This window comes from Pongo pygmaeus, chromosome 9 (genome assembly GCF_028885625.2).
Source record: "Pongo pygmaeus isolate AG05252 chromosome 9, NHGRI_mPonPyg2-v2.0_pri, whole genome shotgun sequence".
Taxonomy (NCBI): Eukaryota; Metazoa; Chordata; class Mammalia; order Primates; family Hominidae; genus Pongo; species Pongo pygmaeus.
Window position 1 is genome coordinate 125,499,048 of NC_072382.2, and position 17,825 is coordinate 125,516,872.

The 17,825-nt window shown below is 44.6% G+C and overlaps 1 protein-coding gene across 8 annotated transcripts; it reads right to left on the reverse strand.

Annotated features, from left to right (window-relative positions):
* Nucleotides 1–296: 296 nt before the first annotated feature.
* ZNF202 (zinc finger protein 202) lies at nt 297–17,195 on the reverse strand. 8 transcript variants are annotated; one of them, XM_063671530.1, is made up of 10 exons: nt 17,051–17,174; nt 15,928–16,047; nt 15,631–15,746; nt 6,963–14,381; nt 6,069–6,567; nt 5,196–5,406; nt 4,728–4,816; nt 3,725–3,854; nt 3,066–3,185; nt 297–2,581 (listed from the first exon to the last, which is right to left on the reverse strand). In XM_063671530.1, exons 5-10 carry the CDS (start codon nt 6,468–6,470, stop codon nt 1,587–1,589), a joined length of 1,947 nt encoding a protein of 648 aa, XP_063527600.1. In that variant the 5' UTR covers nt 6,471–6,567; nt 6,963–14,381; nt 15,631–15,746; nt 15,928–16,047; nt 17,051–17,174; the 3' UTR covers nt 297–1,586. The 8 variants fall into 8 exon arrangements, with proteins under 8 accessions (XP_063527600.1, XP_063527597.1, XP_063527602.1 ...); XM_063671527.1 differs by lacking the exon at nt 6,963–14,381 and having other exon boundaries at nt 15,907–16,047; nt 17,051–17,182; XM_063671532.1 differs by having other exon boundaries at nt 6,963–10,818; nt 15,631–16,047; nt 17,051–17,182.
* Nucleotides 17,196–17,825: the final 630 nt, after the last annotated feature.

Genomic DNA, 17,825 nt, shown 5'->3' on the forward strand with positions numbered 1-17,825 from the left:
TAAAACCAAACCAGTCCATCAGAATATCATCAACCAAAATGAGAATTTCCCTGTTGGGCCATTAGGGTTGGAGTCTTATTAACCCTCCCCTATTCCTCTGGCCCATAATGCATTATGAGATAGAGGAAAAGAAACCAGGCACAGAAGACTCTCCCTGTCATGCTTTAACCCCATACCCTGTGCTCCACTTATGGAGGACGTCTCCCCAGTTGTTGCCACTCCCACAATCAGAGAAGGTGAGGTTTATAATTATTCAGCCTCATCTCCAAGGAAACTTTAACCAGCAACAGAGATCCTTGGGCCATCATGAGATGCTACTTTTTAGTTCTATGAACATAAAATCACGTAAGAAAAAGCAAACAACACAAATACATGAAAGCCATTTACTCCTGGTGAATTCCTCAGGGTCCCAGGTTCAACACTTTCCATGATGTCAGAGTACGCAGTCAGGGATGATGGGGACAGGGTGTCAGAATAGTCTTGATGGTCTTGCCGGCAACAGCTTTTTCTTATTTTCCATAATTTGGTCTTAGTCGTTCTCCAGTTGTCTTCACGTAAATAAAGTGGCCCATGGCAATCATGGTTCTGTAATTGTTATAGTGCCTTTGTAAGTTGACAGTTTCCAAATCCCGTTACTCACATGACCCCTGTGAAGGGGGGTGTGAAGGGGTTGGTGGGCTTGTGCATATGAGGGAATGTGAATGATTTCATTATGACCGAATTATGCTTTACTCAATAAGCACTCAAATGCTACCATCTCACTTGTAGTAGAAGCGCTAGGGATGAAACCAAGAGACTGGCTGAATAATGGGAAGGTTAAATGCATGAGTATTTTAATAGAAAAAAATATTAAAAACAAAACCAAAACTTGTATGGAAAGAGGCTTCTGACTAGGCCCTCCTTTCTAGCAGTGTTTGGCACCTGATAACAATTTGACACTGGGGGAGGGAGCAGCTTGACAAGGTCCACACGAAGTAGCCTTGAGATTTTTTGCCCACTTCCATTTCTCCTCAGCATCAAAGGAAAGTGCATGGTAAGAAGTGAATCAGACAGCGAGGGATCTATACAGTTATCCTGTGAATGTGTGGCAAAGCCATCAGGACGCAAACCTCCTGTCTTGAGTTCAGAGCTGTGTGCTTGAAGATTTGACCCCACTAAAGACAGAATCCTTCAGGCTTGTCCCTTCCCAAACCTAAGGGGCTGTCCTTGGCCACTTTCAACTTGAAGCTGTTGAGCAGTCTTTAGGATATGTAACAGCCTATTTTTTGGACGATATAGTAACCACAACCTCTTAAGTCTCTTAATTCTCCTACTTTATACCTATGAGGTAGAGGCAGGCGCACTCCAGTGAAGGAGAAGCCTCAATTCAGGTTGTACTTTGGATGAAACATCCCCTCAAGGCGTAGAAGAAGGCTGAGAGGTTCTGCCCAGGATTGTATTTAGTTGCAGGAAGAGGTGATGTCAGATCTGGGCAGGTCAGGGAGACTCCCTCGAAAAGGTCTTCCCAGGCTGACAAGAGGGCTTTTCCTCTTCCTCACCTCCTTTAGGTGAGGGCTGAAAGCAGATCTCCTCACATGGGGACCTAGCTAGGAGGTCTTTTCTGAGTGGGTCCTCTGATGCCTAATTAAGTGATATCCTCTGCTGAAGCTTTTTCCACAGGTAGGGCACGTGAATGGTTTCTCCCCAGTGTGTGTTCTCTGATGCCTGACGAGGTGGTCCCTGCGACTGAAGCTCTTCCCACATTCGTTGCATCGGCAGGGCCTCACTGAGGCATGTCCTCTCAAGTGCTTGGCGAACGCTGCGCTGTGGGTGAAGCAGCGCCCGCACTCGCTGCAGAGGTAGAGTTCCTCAGCAGCGTGCGTCTTCCGGTGCGCCAGGTACCGCCTGTGTTCACTGAAGTCCTCACCACACTCTCCACACAAGTAGGGTTTGCCTCCCAGGTGGATTCTTTGGTGTGTTGTTAACACAGATTTCTGGCTGAAGCTTTTGCCACAAATAGTACAAAAGAAGGGTTTTTCTCCAGTATGTGTCCTCTGATGCCTGACAAGGTCTGAAGTCCAGCGGAAGTGTTTTCCGCAATCATCACATCTATAGGGTTTCTCCACTGATGGAGTTCTCTCAGCCTGGGTCAAAGGGGAGGTCTCTTCCAAATTCTTCCGGTTTAGGGGATATTTATAAGGCGTGTTCATCTTGTGAACCTTTTGATGCCTTGCAAGATGTGAGCTTCGTGTGTAACTTTTTCCACATTCCGTACATTTATAGGGTTTCTCTCCTGTGTGAGTCCTCAGGTGTCTAACAAGGTGAGAGTTACAAGTGAAGCTCTTTCCACACACAGAACAGTCATGATGCCTCCCTAACAGGGGGTGGACGGGTGTAGTTTCCCGAAGGTTCACAAAACTATTCACTTGAGAAATATTAGTACCAAATCTTCTTTCATTAAGTCTACCTGGATTGTCCTCAAAGACTATTTCCCAATCTGGAGTCTGGTGAATTTCTGGTTCTCCCAAAACAGGCCTGTGTATATCCTCCAAACTCAGATCTTCCTGCTCCAGACACTCTTCCTCATCTTTACTCCTATCTCCTGTAGAAAGGGTGAGAGGAAAAAAGGGGTCATTGTAGTGGCAACAATGCCTTCTACACAATGGGGAGATTTTTAAAAAGGGTTTTGAGATGGCAAGACTAAATGGAATGCCTGTCCTGTGCCAAGCACTTTCTCATATTGTTATGCTATCAACAAACTTTGGTATGCTCACATATAATCTTCATTTTACAAATGCAGAGATTGAGAATCGAGGGTTTAAGGGAATCGTACAGTAAATGGTATAGCTGCAATTCCAAAAGTTAACATTTTTCTTTCACCCTTTTGTATTACATTGCTATCAGACAAATGATGGGAGGAGAAAAGAGGAGGGCAATGACAGAAGAAATGGCTGTCAGAGGGAGAAAGCAGTACTGGCTGACATGTTAGAAGAACTGATGAGAGTGGGGCCCTACAGAGAGAGAGAAGCACTGCCTAGAGGAACTGCCAGCTCAGGATGGGTAAGACCGTTTTTGTCATTCCTCACCTGTGTAGGTAAAACTCAGGATTTCTGGCTCTTGAGTCTCCTGAGGCTCTTGGATATCTGGGACCCAAGGCTCTTCCTCTCTAACCTGGGAGATCTCATCAGGTCTGGGGATTGGAAATGCTGCTCAAGAGAGGGAAAATAGGATATCATGATTGGCTCAACAATTCCCTGTGTTAAGAGCGGTCCTTTTCTATTTGGTAGGTTGTGGGGCAAATACATAGCTAGCTCAGGTGATGAAATCTTTCATCTCTTTAGTTTGTGTACTTTTAACCAAGGACTGCATATCTCTTGCCTTTCTTGTGGTTTTCACCTGCAACTCAATAATTATACCATTGTACACCTTATCCTCTTTTCCCATATTCAAGAAAGATTATCTCCAACTCTTACTGTTTTAAAACTCATGTGCTTACTTCAAATATTTCTGCACTAAAGCTGTAATATTACAAGTTTGTTTTCCTGTTAGAAAGGTTTCCATTTCCAACCATTTATCTTTTACTTGAAAGGACACCATATTTTTCACCTAATCCCTCAATTTTATTGGTGGGGAAGGCATAAGAGAAGTTCACTGTATACAATCTAAGGTCTAAGATCCCCCAAAATTTCCAGCAGGAAAAAGATCTCTGGGCTTAGAACACTCTAGAATACTTGAAATTCCTTACACAGAGAGACTACAATTCCACAGTCTTCTTCCAAGACATATTCTCCATAGAACTCTTTCTGTGTTGGGTCCAGATCACTCCACTGGTCCTGGGAAAAGCATACAGCCACATCCTTGAACGTTACCAGTCCCTGAAACCACATAAGGATTTCATCAAAACGTGACGCTACAGGTAGCCTCGTATTTTGTCCCTGTTGAAGGTCATACAATAGGTAGACTCCATCTAGGAGATGAAAGGAGCTCGAGTGGCGGGCTGCTTAAACTCATTCTCGGGGGAGCTATGTGTCCCCTGTGGCACTGGCCCTGCCCCCTCCAACTCCACCACTTTCCCTGAGGACCAGCTTATGTTCTTCTTCTTTAAGGTATTGTTTAAAAGTTAGGAAAGGTCTTAAAAATCATCATTCAGCTCCCTACTTGACACTTTAACGCTATATACATTTCTGCAAAATTCATCTTTTCTAGTAAACTTTCCCTAACGACTCTAATCACTTTCAATAGTTTCTATACTCTATAGCCAAAACAAGACTTTTTCCTCAGTTAGATTACAGTCTAAAACCATACATGAATTCTATTTCTTTTTCTCCAGCCACATGGCTTAGTTTCAGAGCTTTGATCATGGTGAATACTTCCTATGTCTCAGCAGTACAGTCTGTCATACTTACAAATGACTATCAAATTTATTCCTTTAAAAAAAAAAAAAACTAAAAAACCCTCATTTGACAACTTTGAAGTTGTACTGGAGTGTTACAAAATAATCCCATTTTGTTAGTTCTTCTAGTCAATGGCAAATAAATTGGTGTTGGTGCCTGTGGATCCAATAGAAGGTATGATAATTTATCTCATTATCTCCTCCCCTTTCTCCTCCCCTTCCAGGTACCTGCAGAACTGTGAGCTTAAAACTGGCATGAGTGTAAATGTGCATCCTGCTTCACCTGTTTAGTATGGCTAATGCCCAGTGGTTCTTCAAACAAATTCTCTGTGGTACAGAGGTAACTAGGGCACACCTGTGATAGAGCAGTAAGAAGAGCAACCATCTCTGAGTCTCCAGAGCTCCTCTCTGCAGGAAGGCCTGGGTCCTGGGGCACTGGGACCTCTATGAAGAAAAGAAGGCCAAGATCAGTATATGCAGCATGCCCCAATAATGGGAAAAATCTGGGCATCCGCCACCATCTTTGGTAGGAAGGTGGCCCTATCCTTTCTATTATGGGAACCAAGAAACTGGCCTAAGGGTAGCTCCCATATCCCAATCCCATCACCTATGAGACCATCAGAATGCCAAGAGAACAAGCAACAATCTGCTAAGCTTGGCCCTGTTTATGGGGGACTCTAGCTGGCGGTACTGTCTCCTCTTGACATCCTGGATTCTGTGATTTCTTTCCATGCAGTCTACCCAGCTTCCCTGGTATAGGAGAAATGTACCCCCCCTTGCCTGCCTTCTGCCACAATCCCCCCTTTCTGCTGAGGCTTCCCACCGCTCTCCTGCAGGGTCTGGAGCTCTTCTTCCTGGTGTGGACGCTGCTCTGCCGGTGCCCCCAGATCTGGGCTCTGTGTGGTTTCCTCAGGAGACTGCTCGGGGGTCGAGCTTTGCACAGGATCCTGCAGCTCACTAGGTGACTCAGGCTCCGCTCCTAAATGCACCGTCTCCTCTGACAGGACTTCCTGGCCGTGAACATGGACAGTCACCTGGGAATAATTCCAACTTCCAGTCACCATGGAGTCAGGAGGAAGTTCTTGGTTGTCATGGGAGCTTATTTTACGAGAAGATGCCTAGAGAAAACACTCCCAGAGGGACCCAGACGAGGAGGGGAAACTCCAGTTCCAATGCAGCAGGCAAGGAGGAACTGAAGGTTATCCTCCCCAGGACAAGGTAGGGGATACGCAGGCCTGCACTGCTCTCTCACCACCCCCAGCCTTGGCCACCATCACCCAGGGCTCCTTCCCATCTCCACCTGTCCCATCTGCAGCTCTCCTTGCTGCCTGCTTCCCTAGCTGACCAGCCAGGAAGGGGGATCTGTGACTGGGGAACTATGAGAACCTTTGAGGAAGTCACAAAATTCTCCTCTCCAGGAACCCAAGGCTCAACATTCAAAGAAGGGAAAACCAAAGTCATGACCCTTTGGTGGCTGAGACCCCTCAGATGGTCCCTACACAGGTGTTCCAATATCCAGAAAGTCACATTCATACACACACATCCCCCTAATCCATGGGGCTCATGGATCTATGAGCAACCCAAGGGCAGAGCCCGCTAATAATTTATGGGGATCCTGCAAGCCCTCCCCACAAATCCAGCCTTCTAGCAAATAGTCCCCCTCCACATCACACAGATCAGGACTCCCCCTCCTCACCCACCGCCTTGGTCTCCTGGGTTGTTTCTGCAAACCCTCCACCAGCGTCACTGCCTCCTCGCCACTTTCTGGCCGTTGGCCCCGCACCCAGCTCTGTAGTTCTCCAGGTAGGACGGTAAGAAATTGTTCCAGCACAAGCAGCTCTAGGATCTGCTCCTTTGTCCGCCTCTCTGGTCTCAGCCACTGGTGACAAAGTTCTCGGAGTCTGATGAGAGCTTCTCTAGGGCTTGCTGCTTCCTGGTAGCGGAAGCGTCGGAAGTTCTGGTGGGAGGTTTCCAGCACTGGGTCATCCCTCTGTAAGACAGACTCTGGCCGACAGGTGAAATCATCTTCCAGTTTCACCATCAGAATTCCCTCTTCTTCCCAAAGATCCTGGTCCTCTGGTTCCACGGCTGTAGCCATTTCTTGGCTTTGGGGTGGTCTCACACCATCTAGAGCTCACACTGTCATTAGTCCCCAGCCTCAGCCTGGACACAGCAAGGATTTTCTTCCAAGGGCCCTGGATAGAGAAGTAAAGACAAGAGTATAAGCATGAAACTATACACAAGGACAACAGTCTGAGTTCAATCATAATCCTTTACACAAACTTCTTCAAATGGTTAAATCCTCTTTTCCCTAACCTCCATAAATCAACAGATCCAGTTGGGAGAGGATAATTCACAACTAAAGGTATGGTCCTCTACTCCCTTTCCTAGGCAAGGTTCATACTCTACGAGAAAATACTGCATTTCCACTTCACAAATACTGCCAATCCCACCGCTTAAGTCTCCAAATCGGTTCCCTTCTCTTCCTTCCTACAGACCGCAGCCTTCATCATCTCCTGCCTGGACCTACTGCTCTAACTTCCTAAGATCCCTGCAGTACTCAACTATAAGCAAAGTACAACAGAATTACCTGTGGAGGTTTTGCAAAACATAGTATCACACATCATTTTTCAGACACTCTGATTCAGTCAATCCAGGTAACTTTATGTTTAGAGATGCTACATGCAGTTCGAATGTGTACCCATGGTTGAGAAACACCAACCATGAGGGAGATGTGTAAGGTTATGAGCGAAAGTTCTGGAGTCAAGCTGCCTGGGTTTGAATCCTGGCTCTGTCGCTTACTAGGTATTTCCAGAGTGGGACCATAGGCAAGTTCTCATTCTCCTTATGCCGGTTTCTCTGTCTACAGAAGGGAGATAATAATGGTTTTCATCTAATAGGCTTACTATAAAGATTAAATGCATTACTAAAGCCTATGAGCATTAAATGTATTACTATCTTTGCTTAGAAGAGTGATGGCACCAGCTATTATCTTTCTAAATTATAGTTCCAACTATATTACTCAGTATTTTAAAACAAAACCTTTTTCATGTTAGTAAAATCAGTTCCAAAATCCTGGGAATGACACGAAGCTCTTTACAATCAGCCCCTAATCTATTTTTCAAGCTTCAGATCCTACCTTTTCCCTGTATCACCTGGTTATAAAAAATGCACTGCTGATCTCCCTACAATAGGGTGCCTTTTCAGTCCTCCATGTCTTTTTGAAGGTTGTTCCTTCTGCATAGACTACTCTCCACCCTTCCCCTTTCCACGCTACATGGTGTATCTTTCTTTTTAACAGGTCTTGTCTTTATTCCCACAATTTACAGCTTAGGTCCCTCTCACTTCTCATCTGGATGACTGCAGCTGCCTCCAAATGTGAGCTACCTGCCTCCAGATTTGTCACCTTCACGTTCCCACTATGACCAGAACGAGCTCTCTTGGCAAATGTGCTCATGTCCCTTTCCTATCTAAGATCCTTCCATCACTCCCCGCTGTCTTGTTAAGTGAAATACAAACTTCAAACATTCTACATTAGGTTGATGTTCATCTTGTTATTCTCTTCGCTCTCCTCTCCAATCCTTTCAGACACACACACACACACACACACACACACGTGTGTACATGCAAAGCACACAAGAGTCCTGTGTTCTTTAGCTTTTGAATATGCTGTTTCTTCTGATTCTTTATCCTTGGTTAGGTTAAACTTTAAATTTTTCAAGACATAAGCTCAGGCTTCATGTCTTCTGAGATGTTTTCTTTGATCCCATTTCCCCTACTCTTAGACATGGTTAGAAATCACCTAAGTCCTCCCGTAGCGACCTGGGCACCTCTCTATCCCAGTATCGGTCCTATTACATAGCCATCGCTTATCTTTCCTGTGAAACTCTTTGAAGTCAGGGACTGTTTTCCATCAATCTCCAATACCTATAATAAAGTGCACAATAAATGCATTTAAACTGAACAAAACTCTACTCCAAAGCTTCTTCCTATGGTAACAGGAAGAACCATTGTTTCCTCCATTATGCTTTTACTATCTTTTGATTATTCACCATATCCTGTTAATTCCAACTTCTAAAAAAAGTCTTTCGAATCCATCCATCTCTTCATCTCTACTGCCATTCCCCCGGTTGAGCCATTATGACCCACTAGAAGGTATTCATAGGAACTTTAAAAAAAATTACAATATCCTCTGCTCCTAAACAGCACTGGCACGTAACAGGCACTGATACACTGGAGAGATGACTTAGTTCAACCTCCATGACTGGTTTTCTTGGTCCTGCCCCCTCCAGACCAGTGTCCACAAGCAGCTTAAGGGCTCCATCATTTCTCAATCTTTTTGTGCTATACTGCAATTGCCTCACATCCACATTCAAGGTTATCGATCCATTCTTAATAGCTGTGTCTCATCTGTTGTTGCCCATCAAATTAGTTTATAGTCAATGACCACATTATCTTCATTCTTTCTCAAAACCCTTTTAATTCATGCTCTTATGACATTTTTTTCATTACCCTCAGTCACTTGCAACATACTTTCACAGTCTATTTTGGATAGCTCCCTAATTCCTAGATCTTCATGTGTAATTTTTCCTCTGCTATCTCTACCTCATGATGATTTATTTTTTTCTTAAGTGGCTTGTAACTTTTTATTTTATGCCCATCTTTTTACTTTGGGAGTCCTGAGAGCCCTGGATTTAAATGTGAGCCCCTTGAATGTAATTTCATTTGTTTCTTCCTAAGTGCTAATGGTTTCAATGATCTTGGACAGTTTGCTTTTTTAAGACTCTCCCTCTGTTGCCCAGGCTGGAGTGCAGTAGTGCAATCACAGCTCACTACAGCCTGGGACTCCTGGCCTCAGTGATTTTCCAACCTTGGCCTCCCAAAGCACTGTTACCAAAGGCTGAGCCACCATGCCAGTGGCTCACCACTGGCACCAAATCAGTTTTTATGTTAATTTCTCAGGGTATTCCTGAATAATGTTTTTGTGTATTATTTAGACCGATGCCTTCAAGTAATGTTTGGCCTACCCAAGGTTCTGGAGAACCTACTTCCTTGCGCTATTCCTGGGTCAGGAGGAAGATTTTCAAAGGTCCAGGTTTGCAGGCTGCTTAATTCTATAACTTTCACACAGCGTCAGCTTCCCAAGTCCTATCTCCCTGTTGGAGTACCAGTATTAAAAGCTCAAACCCTAGAAACCCTATTTTGGTTTGGAATCTCACTGGGCCATGGTAAAGTCAGCTTATACTTATTTTTCTAGTGGTTATTTCTTTTTCCTTCTGGAACCTATGTGCTTTCCTTTAGCTTTTGAGAGAGAAAGAGAGAGAGACAGACACACAGGGAGAGACAGCATGGGCTGTCCTGTTCCTGACAGGAACAGGATTTAATAATGGGCAGGAGGCCCATCCACATTAGCTCTACCTGCAATACTCCAAGTAGGTGAGTGGTGAACTTTCTAACATACAAAATCTGCCAATGGCTTCCCAGTGACCTTAGGTTAAAATTTAAGCTTCTTAAAATGTGATACACAAAGCCCTTCAAAACCTGGTCCCTGCTACCTCTCCTTCCTTCCACGACTGCCACTCCCATTGAAAGCCACTGCAAGAATTACTGTTCTTTCTTTTCTATACCCTCCCTGGGCTTTCCTGATGCTGTTCACCTTGTCTGAAGTACCCTTCTCCACTCTTCATGTGGTTAACTCTATCCATCTTTCAGATCTCAGTTTTTCCAAGATGCCTTCCCTGGTCCTCCCAGATGATGCTTCCACAGGAACTTGTATCTCCCCCTATCAAAGCATCTATTTTTTGTGTCATCAAAATTGTTCATCTTCTGTTGAACTCACTGGACTGTAAAGCTCTGAGGGCAGGGATATGCTGTGCCCAGCTCGATGCCTGGCACACACCAGGCACTCACTTCACATTTGATGAATGCAGAGAATACTTAGTAAGGTTTTAAAAGTCTGTTTCCAGAAGGATAGATACCATGTCATATTAACCCATATTCATCCATAAGTCTAGCAAACTGTGTGCTGGATAAAGGCATACATAGGGAAAAAAACATTTATTGTTTGGATTGTGAGTAAAACAGAATTCTCTTAGTGGTTCCCAAGGTGATGGAACCACAACTCATCACAAGGAATCTTCAGGTTGCACCGGGAATAATCCAAATGCAAGTCACACAACACTGGGCATTTGAAAAAAAAATCATTTTCCATTGAGGATTTAAATCAATTTTAATAAGCACAAAATCAGACATCAAATAAATGGAACTACAATACTGATTATTTATCCAGACAAAGCTTTCCAACTCCCACCCCAACTCCTACCCCTGGAAGACAGAATTCATACATAGCTTCTTTTGGCTTAATAAAAGGACTTCTAGTATCTTAAAAGTTTGAGAACCGACGTCCAGTGAAGTAGACTTGGAATCCTCATCGCTTTCACGCAGCACTAGGTACAAGAGATTTCACAGTATGGATACTACAACGTATGCATTGATAGAAGAGTTCCTGCTCTCTCAAAGGGCTTTGCTCTCCAAAGAAAAAAGAACATATAACAGTGCCACACCAAACTTGCCATTTAAAAATGCCCTTCAGAAATCACAAGCTGAGATTTCTGGTGCTTGTTTTGCATTTACTTTGGCAGCCTAGGAAGATGAAGGAAAACAGATCAGCAATCGAAGGAATGAAGGAAGGAGTCTTTGTGGGGTAACAGATGGGAAATGAATAGGAGGTACAGCAGTGTTGTACACAGCACCAAACTGGGTATCCAAAGACGTACGTTCCGGCCCCAGATCCCCAAGAAACTGGAGCTTCCCTGAGGGCTTCGTGAAGTAACATACACAAGAGCCCCTGTAAAGGATAACAGGGGCTCTTCAGATAACCAGTCTCCTAACTCTGTGATTATCTGAGATGCGAGAGCTTTATGAACTAAAATATGTTGTGCAAATGTCAAGATTTAATATTAGAGGCAGAAAACAGATGTTGTGTTTTTATTCTATAATTAATGGGATGTGCTATGCCACAAGTATACCTTGCAATTTGTTGCCTTTGCTATTCTAATACCTTTCTTCAATGTCTGTCCTTGGAAGAGTTCCAGAGTAAGATAAAAACTAGAGAGAGAATACAATAGAGAGAATATGAAACCAGGCCAGGATTAAGTAAGAGACTTGGTTCCAGAAGACACTAAAACAATATCTGCAAAATACCTGCAAAGATACAACCTAGTGTCTTGAGTGTTCCTAGGATGCACAGGATTGGAGAGGAGCTATCAAGGTAAGACCTTTGTACAATCCTCAGGCCAGCTGTCTCTGCCCCTTATCTGAAGGTGTCACATGGCAGTGAAGACCCAAGCTCAATTCTCTTACAAGAACAGAGAACCACAGGCAATGAAAGAATATCTAGTTCTCTACCTTAAAATGCTACTAGCTAGGGTGATCTTTCTGGACCCTAAATGACAAAGTCTGTAGTCATATACTGTCAACCTAAAGGAGAGACAGTGATCTGCCTATTTACTGGCAAATAATTTTCAGAAGAAAATAGTGATTAGAACTGAAATTATTATATTTAGCAGATATTTATATCCCTTCCAGTCCCCATTCTTATTTTATGCCTTAATGCAGGCCTATAATTTGGGAATTTTAATATGACTACTTGCTGGGGCTAACCAGGGCCTGTCAACAGCTCCTCTCAGTGTTCTAGAATAGAAATCGACTAATAAAAACTGTTAACCGCTCTTTTCCAATGCTGCTCTTCTTTAAAACAAAAGATTAGCCCAGTACAATCCTTCTAATGGAGATATTCTTTTATTCTTAATTGTCCTATATACAAGCGCTTATCTAAGCTTTCCACATAACAGTTAGTGGCCTTGGAGCGCTGGGTTTGAATCCCTGACCTCACTTATTAGCCTTGTAACACAATTTCCCTAAGCCTCAGTCTTATCCTCAAAAGTGCGGCTAATACTACCTATGTCATGTGGTTGTTTCAAGGAGTAAATGAAATAACCTATAGAAATCCTTCAGTATAGAGTCTGGCATAGGGTAGGGGCTCAATATATTTTATTCATTTTCCTTCAAGCTATTTGAAATCCTTTCGGGAAGAAGGCAAGATTTAAATGATAAACAAGCAAACAGTTCTTTATTTCATCATAATTACAAAAAATAGATGGCATAAGGAAAATCTTGGTCTATTGTTATATCAAAGAAACCACGCTAAACCAAAAAAACAATCCTTGCTTTGGAGGCACTTATGAAATAGGATTAAATGAAAGTGTTGGAATACAGGTGAGAAGGAACCTTAAACACACGTTCTCCCACCAAAGACCATATCAGCAATGCTTCTAATTACCAATATATCAAAGTCCTCTCCACTCCCTGTAACCGGCAGGAGGCAATCTGAGGCAAACTCAGTGTACCAAGAAGTCCTATGAAAACTTAACCTAGACGGCACAATAAATGAAAGAGAATGAATTCCCTGGCTTTTGGCCTTCTAACACATGACCAGTATGCTTCAAAACATGTTTAAAACTGTTTCTGTAAAATATTTTTGCCACCTGTTTTTACCCCCCTTCATAAAAGTGATATTTGAGTAGCGAGGGGAGAAATGGCTCAAAACTTGTTACAATAGGTTCCAAAGAAAGACAATAGGGTATACAGAAAGGGAAGACAGGAAGAGAAAGAGGTCAAGTATATAGTGGGTGGTATAGGGAAGTCACAAGTATCTTCTGCCTGGAAACGCTGCAGATTTTGTGGTTAGCCTCAAGATATTAGGTGGGAATAAACATGTCATTGAGAGTAAATGTAAACACAAAAATGAAAAATAAACATTTTAACAATTCACTTTATTCTAAACTAAAATGTTTTTGATGGTTATATATGGAAGGCCTAGGGGGTGATGTTAGACAGTCGATAGCTGCCTTCGGGGAAGGGTGACCTGTGTTCTGTCCCCTGCTCTACATTGTAGAGGTGTCATCTTGGACAAGTCACAGCAGCTCATGTTGAGTCTTGGGATGATTCTTAACTGAACCAGCTTTTTGATGGTGATGAGGAGGGGTTTTGGAGGAACAAGGATATACAGCATCTCTATTGAATATTTGGGCCATAATGTATCAGCCTAGGATGCTGAGAGAGATTTACTCAAGAGCTGAGGAGGGCTAGGGGCCAAATACAGATTTTTAAGTTTTGAGATAGGGTTTTACTCTGTTGCTAAGACTGGAGTGCAGTGGCAAGATCACAACCCACTGCAATCTCTGCCTCCCAGGTTCAGGCCACCCTCCCACCCCAGCCTCCTAAGTATCTGGGACTACAGCACATGCTACCATGCCCAGCTAATTTTTAAATTTTTTGTAGAGACGGGGTCTTGCCATGTTGCCCAGGCTGGTCTCAAATACCTGGGCTTAAGTGATCTGCCAGCTTTGGCCTCCCAAAGTGTTAGGATTACAGGTGTGAGCCACTGCACCCAGACTCAAATACAGATTTTTAAGAGACCAGATTCATACACCTGGCCATCATGGGCATGTCGGTTAACCTCTATCATGAAGCTAGGCTTTTTAGCCTGCAGGAAAACTACCCCAGAGCAGTTACCGGCCTAAATAAAGGAGGTCAAGCTCTATGCCTCAGTTTAAGACAGAACATCAGAAATTCACCTGAAGCAGGAAAAGGAAGGGACATCAAACCTGACACCCATCCTGATGAGAGCAACTGCTCTCATTTGACGGCCCGAGTTCAACTAGATGTATGCAATTCCTCCAACGAACACAGTCAGTGCCAATCAGATAGTCGGATGAACCATCTTTTAATGGGAAATAACACAGTCACGTATATAATAAAGCTGACCTGAGGTGCTGCTATAGATAATTCACAATGGCAGTAAATTCAGAAGTCATTTACTCCGTTTTCAGCTTTGTCATTAACACAGCCTGTGTGGATACCCCGTTTCCTGTCTAGATGACTTCCTGCTGGCTTTGCTCAAGGCTCCCTTAGCATTTGAGGAGATGATAAAGGATGGGATCCCCGCCTGTTGAACCAGAGGAATCTGAGGAGTACCAGGTTTCCACTGAAGACTAAATCATGATCCAAAGAAGGAATCTCAGAAGTCATTCTTGTCGTGGGCATGGCTTCACGTCTGTCTCCCTACTGTGAGACCTGCCCTCGAGATCAAGGGTCTCCTTATTCATTTTTATATTCCCAGTGCCTACCACTTTGTCAAGCCCTTAGTAGAAAAGGTATTCAATAAATGCACGTTGAGTTTAAGCTTTCTATTTCTCCTCCCCCGACTTGTATATATTACAAAAGCACTGAAAATTCAGAAATCAGCCAGTGTCAGGGCTCCTGGGTAATAAACCATTCACAGGGATAGCTGCAGGAATTTGGCATTAGCATTTATTCCAATCTCTTGGGGGTAATCAGGTGGCATAATCATGCCCTGCTTTACTGTGTAGCATAAGGTCAGTGGAGAAAAACATCAAGAGGGGAGGAAGACAAGGGATGGAGTTCAATACACAAATATCTACTGAGCGTCAATTACGTGTCCCACACTATTCAAGGTGCTGGGCAGAGAAAGATAAAAAAAGCAGAAGCTCTGACCTTGAGGAACTTAACAGGTAGTTAAGAAATAGCAGGATTTTAGCAATACTAGGAATTCACAGCAAAAGCCCAGAATACAGGTGTAATATATATGATCAAAACGTGAAGCCCCTATCAAGAGAATTAAGAAAATCAAGGGGAAGAACTCATCAATATTTCACCTCAAATTTGGCACACAGCATTCAGTTTTTTAAAATACGCTTTCTTAATCTTGCGAACAAAATATTCAGACCTAAGTGATCATCTATAAAAGATCAGATTACTACTTTCCAACCCAGAAGTACTCAAAGGTATTCTGAACCTCAACCTACTGCAATATGTATATCACATTTGGCCAAAAGGTAGTTGTTCTCAAAGTGAAGAACCCAGATCTGCAGCATCAGTACCTGAGCCTTGTTAGAAGTACAAATTATCAAGCCCCAGCACAGACCTATTACCAGAAACTCTAGGGGTGGGCCCCAGCAATATGCGTTTAACAAGCCCTTCAGGTGCTTATAGTAAGTTTGAGAACCACCACCTAGCAAATGAAGTAAATCTGAAGTTCATGCAGAAAGCCATTGCTGGCCAAACTAAAGGGTTTGCTAGTGAAAGAACAGCAAAAACAAGGGGTCTAGAACTGTTTCACATTTTAAATCTGTGCCAAATTTACTGGGAAAAAGAAATGTAAACCTGTAACTTACCTCATCTGTACAATTTGCAATGGCTGAGTCCCTCACATTGTAGTAAACCTTGTTGTACCCTTGGAATGATTGTCTACTGCAATATAGTATATACACAGAGTACAAAAAGGGTATAGCTGGAGGAGAAAGGGTGAAAGATTATGAATCCCAGGCGTTTGGTCCTAGGAGGAAAAATTCCTGTCCTCTCTCCAACCCTGCCCACCCGCTTATGCTAGATAGTAACAGCAGAAAGTTATCCAAGACTGCTCCGCGTTCACACGCTTCCCACCAACAAACCTCCCAAGGCTATCCCACAACCTTTCTGAAGTAGCTTCCTGGATCAAGCCCCACGGGGCAGCTTGGAAGAGAAGCTGGAAGGGATGAGGGGCTCCGCTAGCATTCCTTGTGGCCTCTGAGTGTAGCTGCCCTGGGTGTCACCTGCAGAGCGTGGACAGAGAAAAAGCAACAGTTCTAAGCCCAGCCTCTAAGTAAGAGCCTGGGATCTGGCGCTGCTCCCCGGGACCAAGGTTGTTCAAGAAAGGCTGGGTCTAAGAGTCTCCCTCTGGGGAGGTCAGTACAGATTCCAAGGCAGACAGGGTTATCAAAGCGCCTAGAGGAGAACATTCATTGTTCAGAAAAACAAAAATTAGACTGACACTTTTCTGAAGGAACACAGCCTATCCATGGCACACAAACTTTTAATCAAGACACTCAAGAAGTAGGTATACTCCTGCTAAAAGTAACGCTGGTGCTGAGAAGAGGTGCCAAAACTGGCTGTTAGGAGTGGGAGAGGAAAGTTGCAAGTGGAGACAGCAGCTACTGGCTTGAGCGGAACCTCAGGGTCTGTCACAGTGGCAGCTGAAAAGCCCCTGGCCAAATGGACGCCCAGGACTACAATCACCACAGGTGACAAGATCACGGGTGAGTGTATCTGAGTGTGTGCTGGGGGGCTGAGGGGGGCTTGGTGGTGTAAGGAGATGGGGCTAGCCGGGGCAAGGAGCCCGCGGAGATGATCTTAAGCAATCTGAGAGGAGGGGTGAGAAAAGGCTGCGGAAAATAAAAGGGCCTAGACCACTCCTCCCTCGGTTCCGGGGGGACAGTTGGCGCGGAAGCATTAGGTGGTACGAGGTACGGACTAACTACATTTCTGCAGGCCCCAGGAGGGGGTGGAGGGCGGTGGCTGGAAAGGAAAGGAAGCCGGGAGCGCCATCCATGTCCCCGGAGATACTGGCTCCGGCCACCAGGAAACACAGAGACCACAACGTCTCGGCACCCCCAGTACACCGCCGCTACCCCTTCCCCAGGACACAGCGATTTCCCCAGACTCTGGGGGGCGGGGTCTCCGGTCCCTCCCCCTCCTCCCCGCCCTGCCCGGCTCTGCCCGATCTGGTCCGGCCCGGTCCAGCCCGGCCCGGCCCGGCCCAGCCCACTCAGGACTCACGGCTCCGACAGCTCCGGCGGCTCCTCCCCTGCCCCGGCTTCTCTCCCACCCACTCCCGACCGAAACAGCGCCGCCGGATCCGAGCCGCGCGGGGCCTAGCGGGTCGGAACACGTGGGGCCTTTGCGCCCGGAACCGGAAGCGATCGCTCGCCCCGCCTTCTCGCCGAGCTGGAGCCTTTCTAGGCTGTGGGAGGTTTGGTCCTCTCTATGCGCCCTCCGCGGGTTGCGGCTCAGTGCTCCCCAAGGACCCAGTGCGAAGAAGCCTAGGACCCCACAGCTGCCGTCCGCGACCCCTAACTCCACTCTGCAGCGAATAAATTAACATCTTGGGCCTTTCATTTACAGGCATACCTTCTGCAAGGGTTTTCTTTTTCTTTTCTTTTTTCTTTTCTGTTTTTGATCTTTTGTGTGTTTGTTTTCATTTGGATACCTCTACGTGTTTTTCTTGATATTTTTTTTTCTTTGCATTGTCCGCTGCAACATGGTAGAAAAGGGCAGCGTTAGGTTTGAATACTGGCTCTTGCATTCACCATCAGCAGCAGGGCCTCGGCCGAATCTCTCCATCTTTGAACCCTATTGTGCATCATATAAAACGGGCATAATAATACCGTTACTCTGAGGACTAAATGATACATTGCACGTGAACTGAATGGAACATCAGAAGCTCAGAAAGAAAATAGTTATGGTATCACGGTTCTTTCTTTTCCTTTGAGTGTTGCTTCGTATTTCTTTACTTTCAGGCTGTCTTCCCTGATCTCATTTGTTCATTTTTGTC

Bases quoted from the DNA above. Each gene is read 5' to 3' on its own strand.
- ZNF202 (XM_054440226.2), bottom strand. From the start codon at position 6,470: ATGGCTACAGCCGTGGAACCAGAGGACCAGGATCTTTGGGAAGAAGAG. The intron at 3,855-4,727 runs GTGTGCCCTAGT...ATGTGGTTTCAG, and splicing joins TTCTTACTGCTCTATCACAG to GGACTGGTAACGTTCAAGGA. The intron at 2,582-3,065 runs GTGAGGAATGAC...CCCTTTCTACAG, and splicing joins CCTGAGTTTTACCTACACAG to GAGATAGGAGTAAAGATGAG.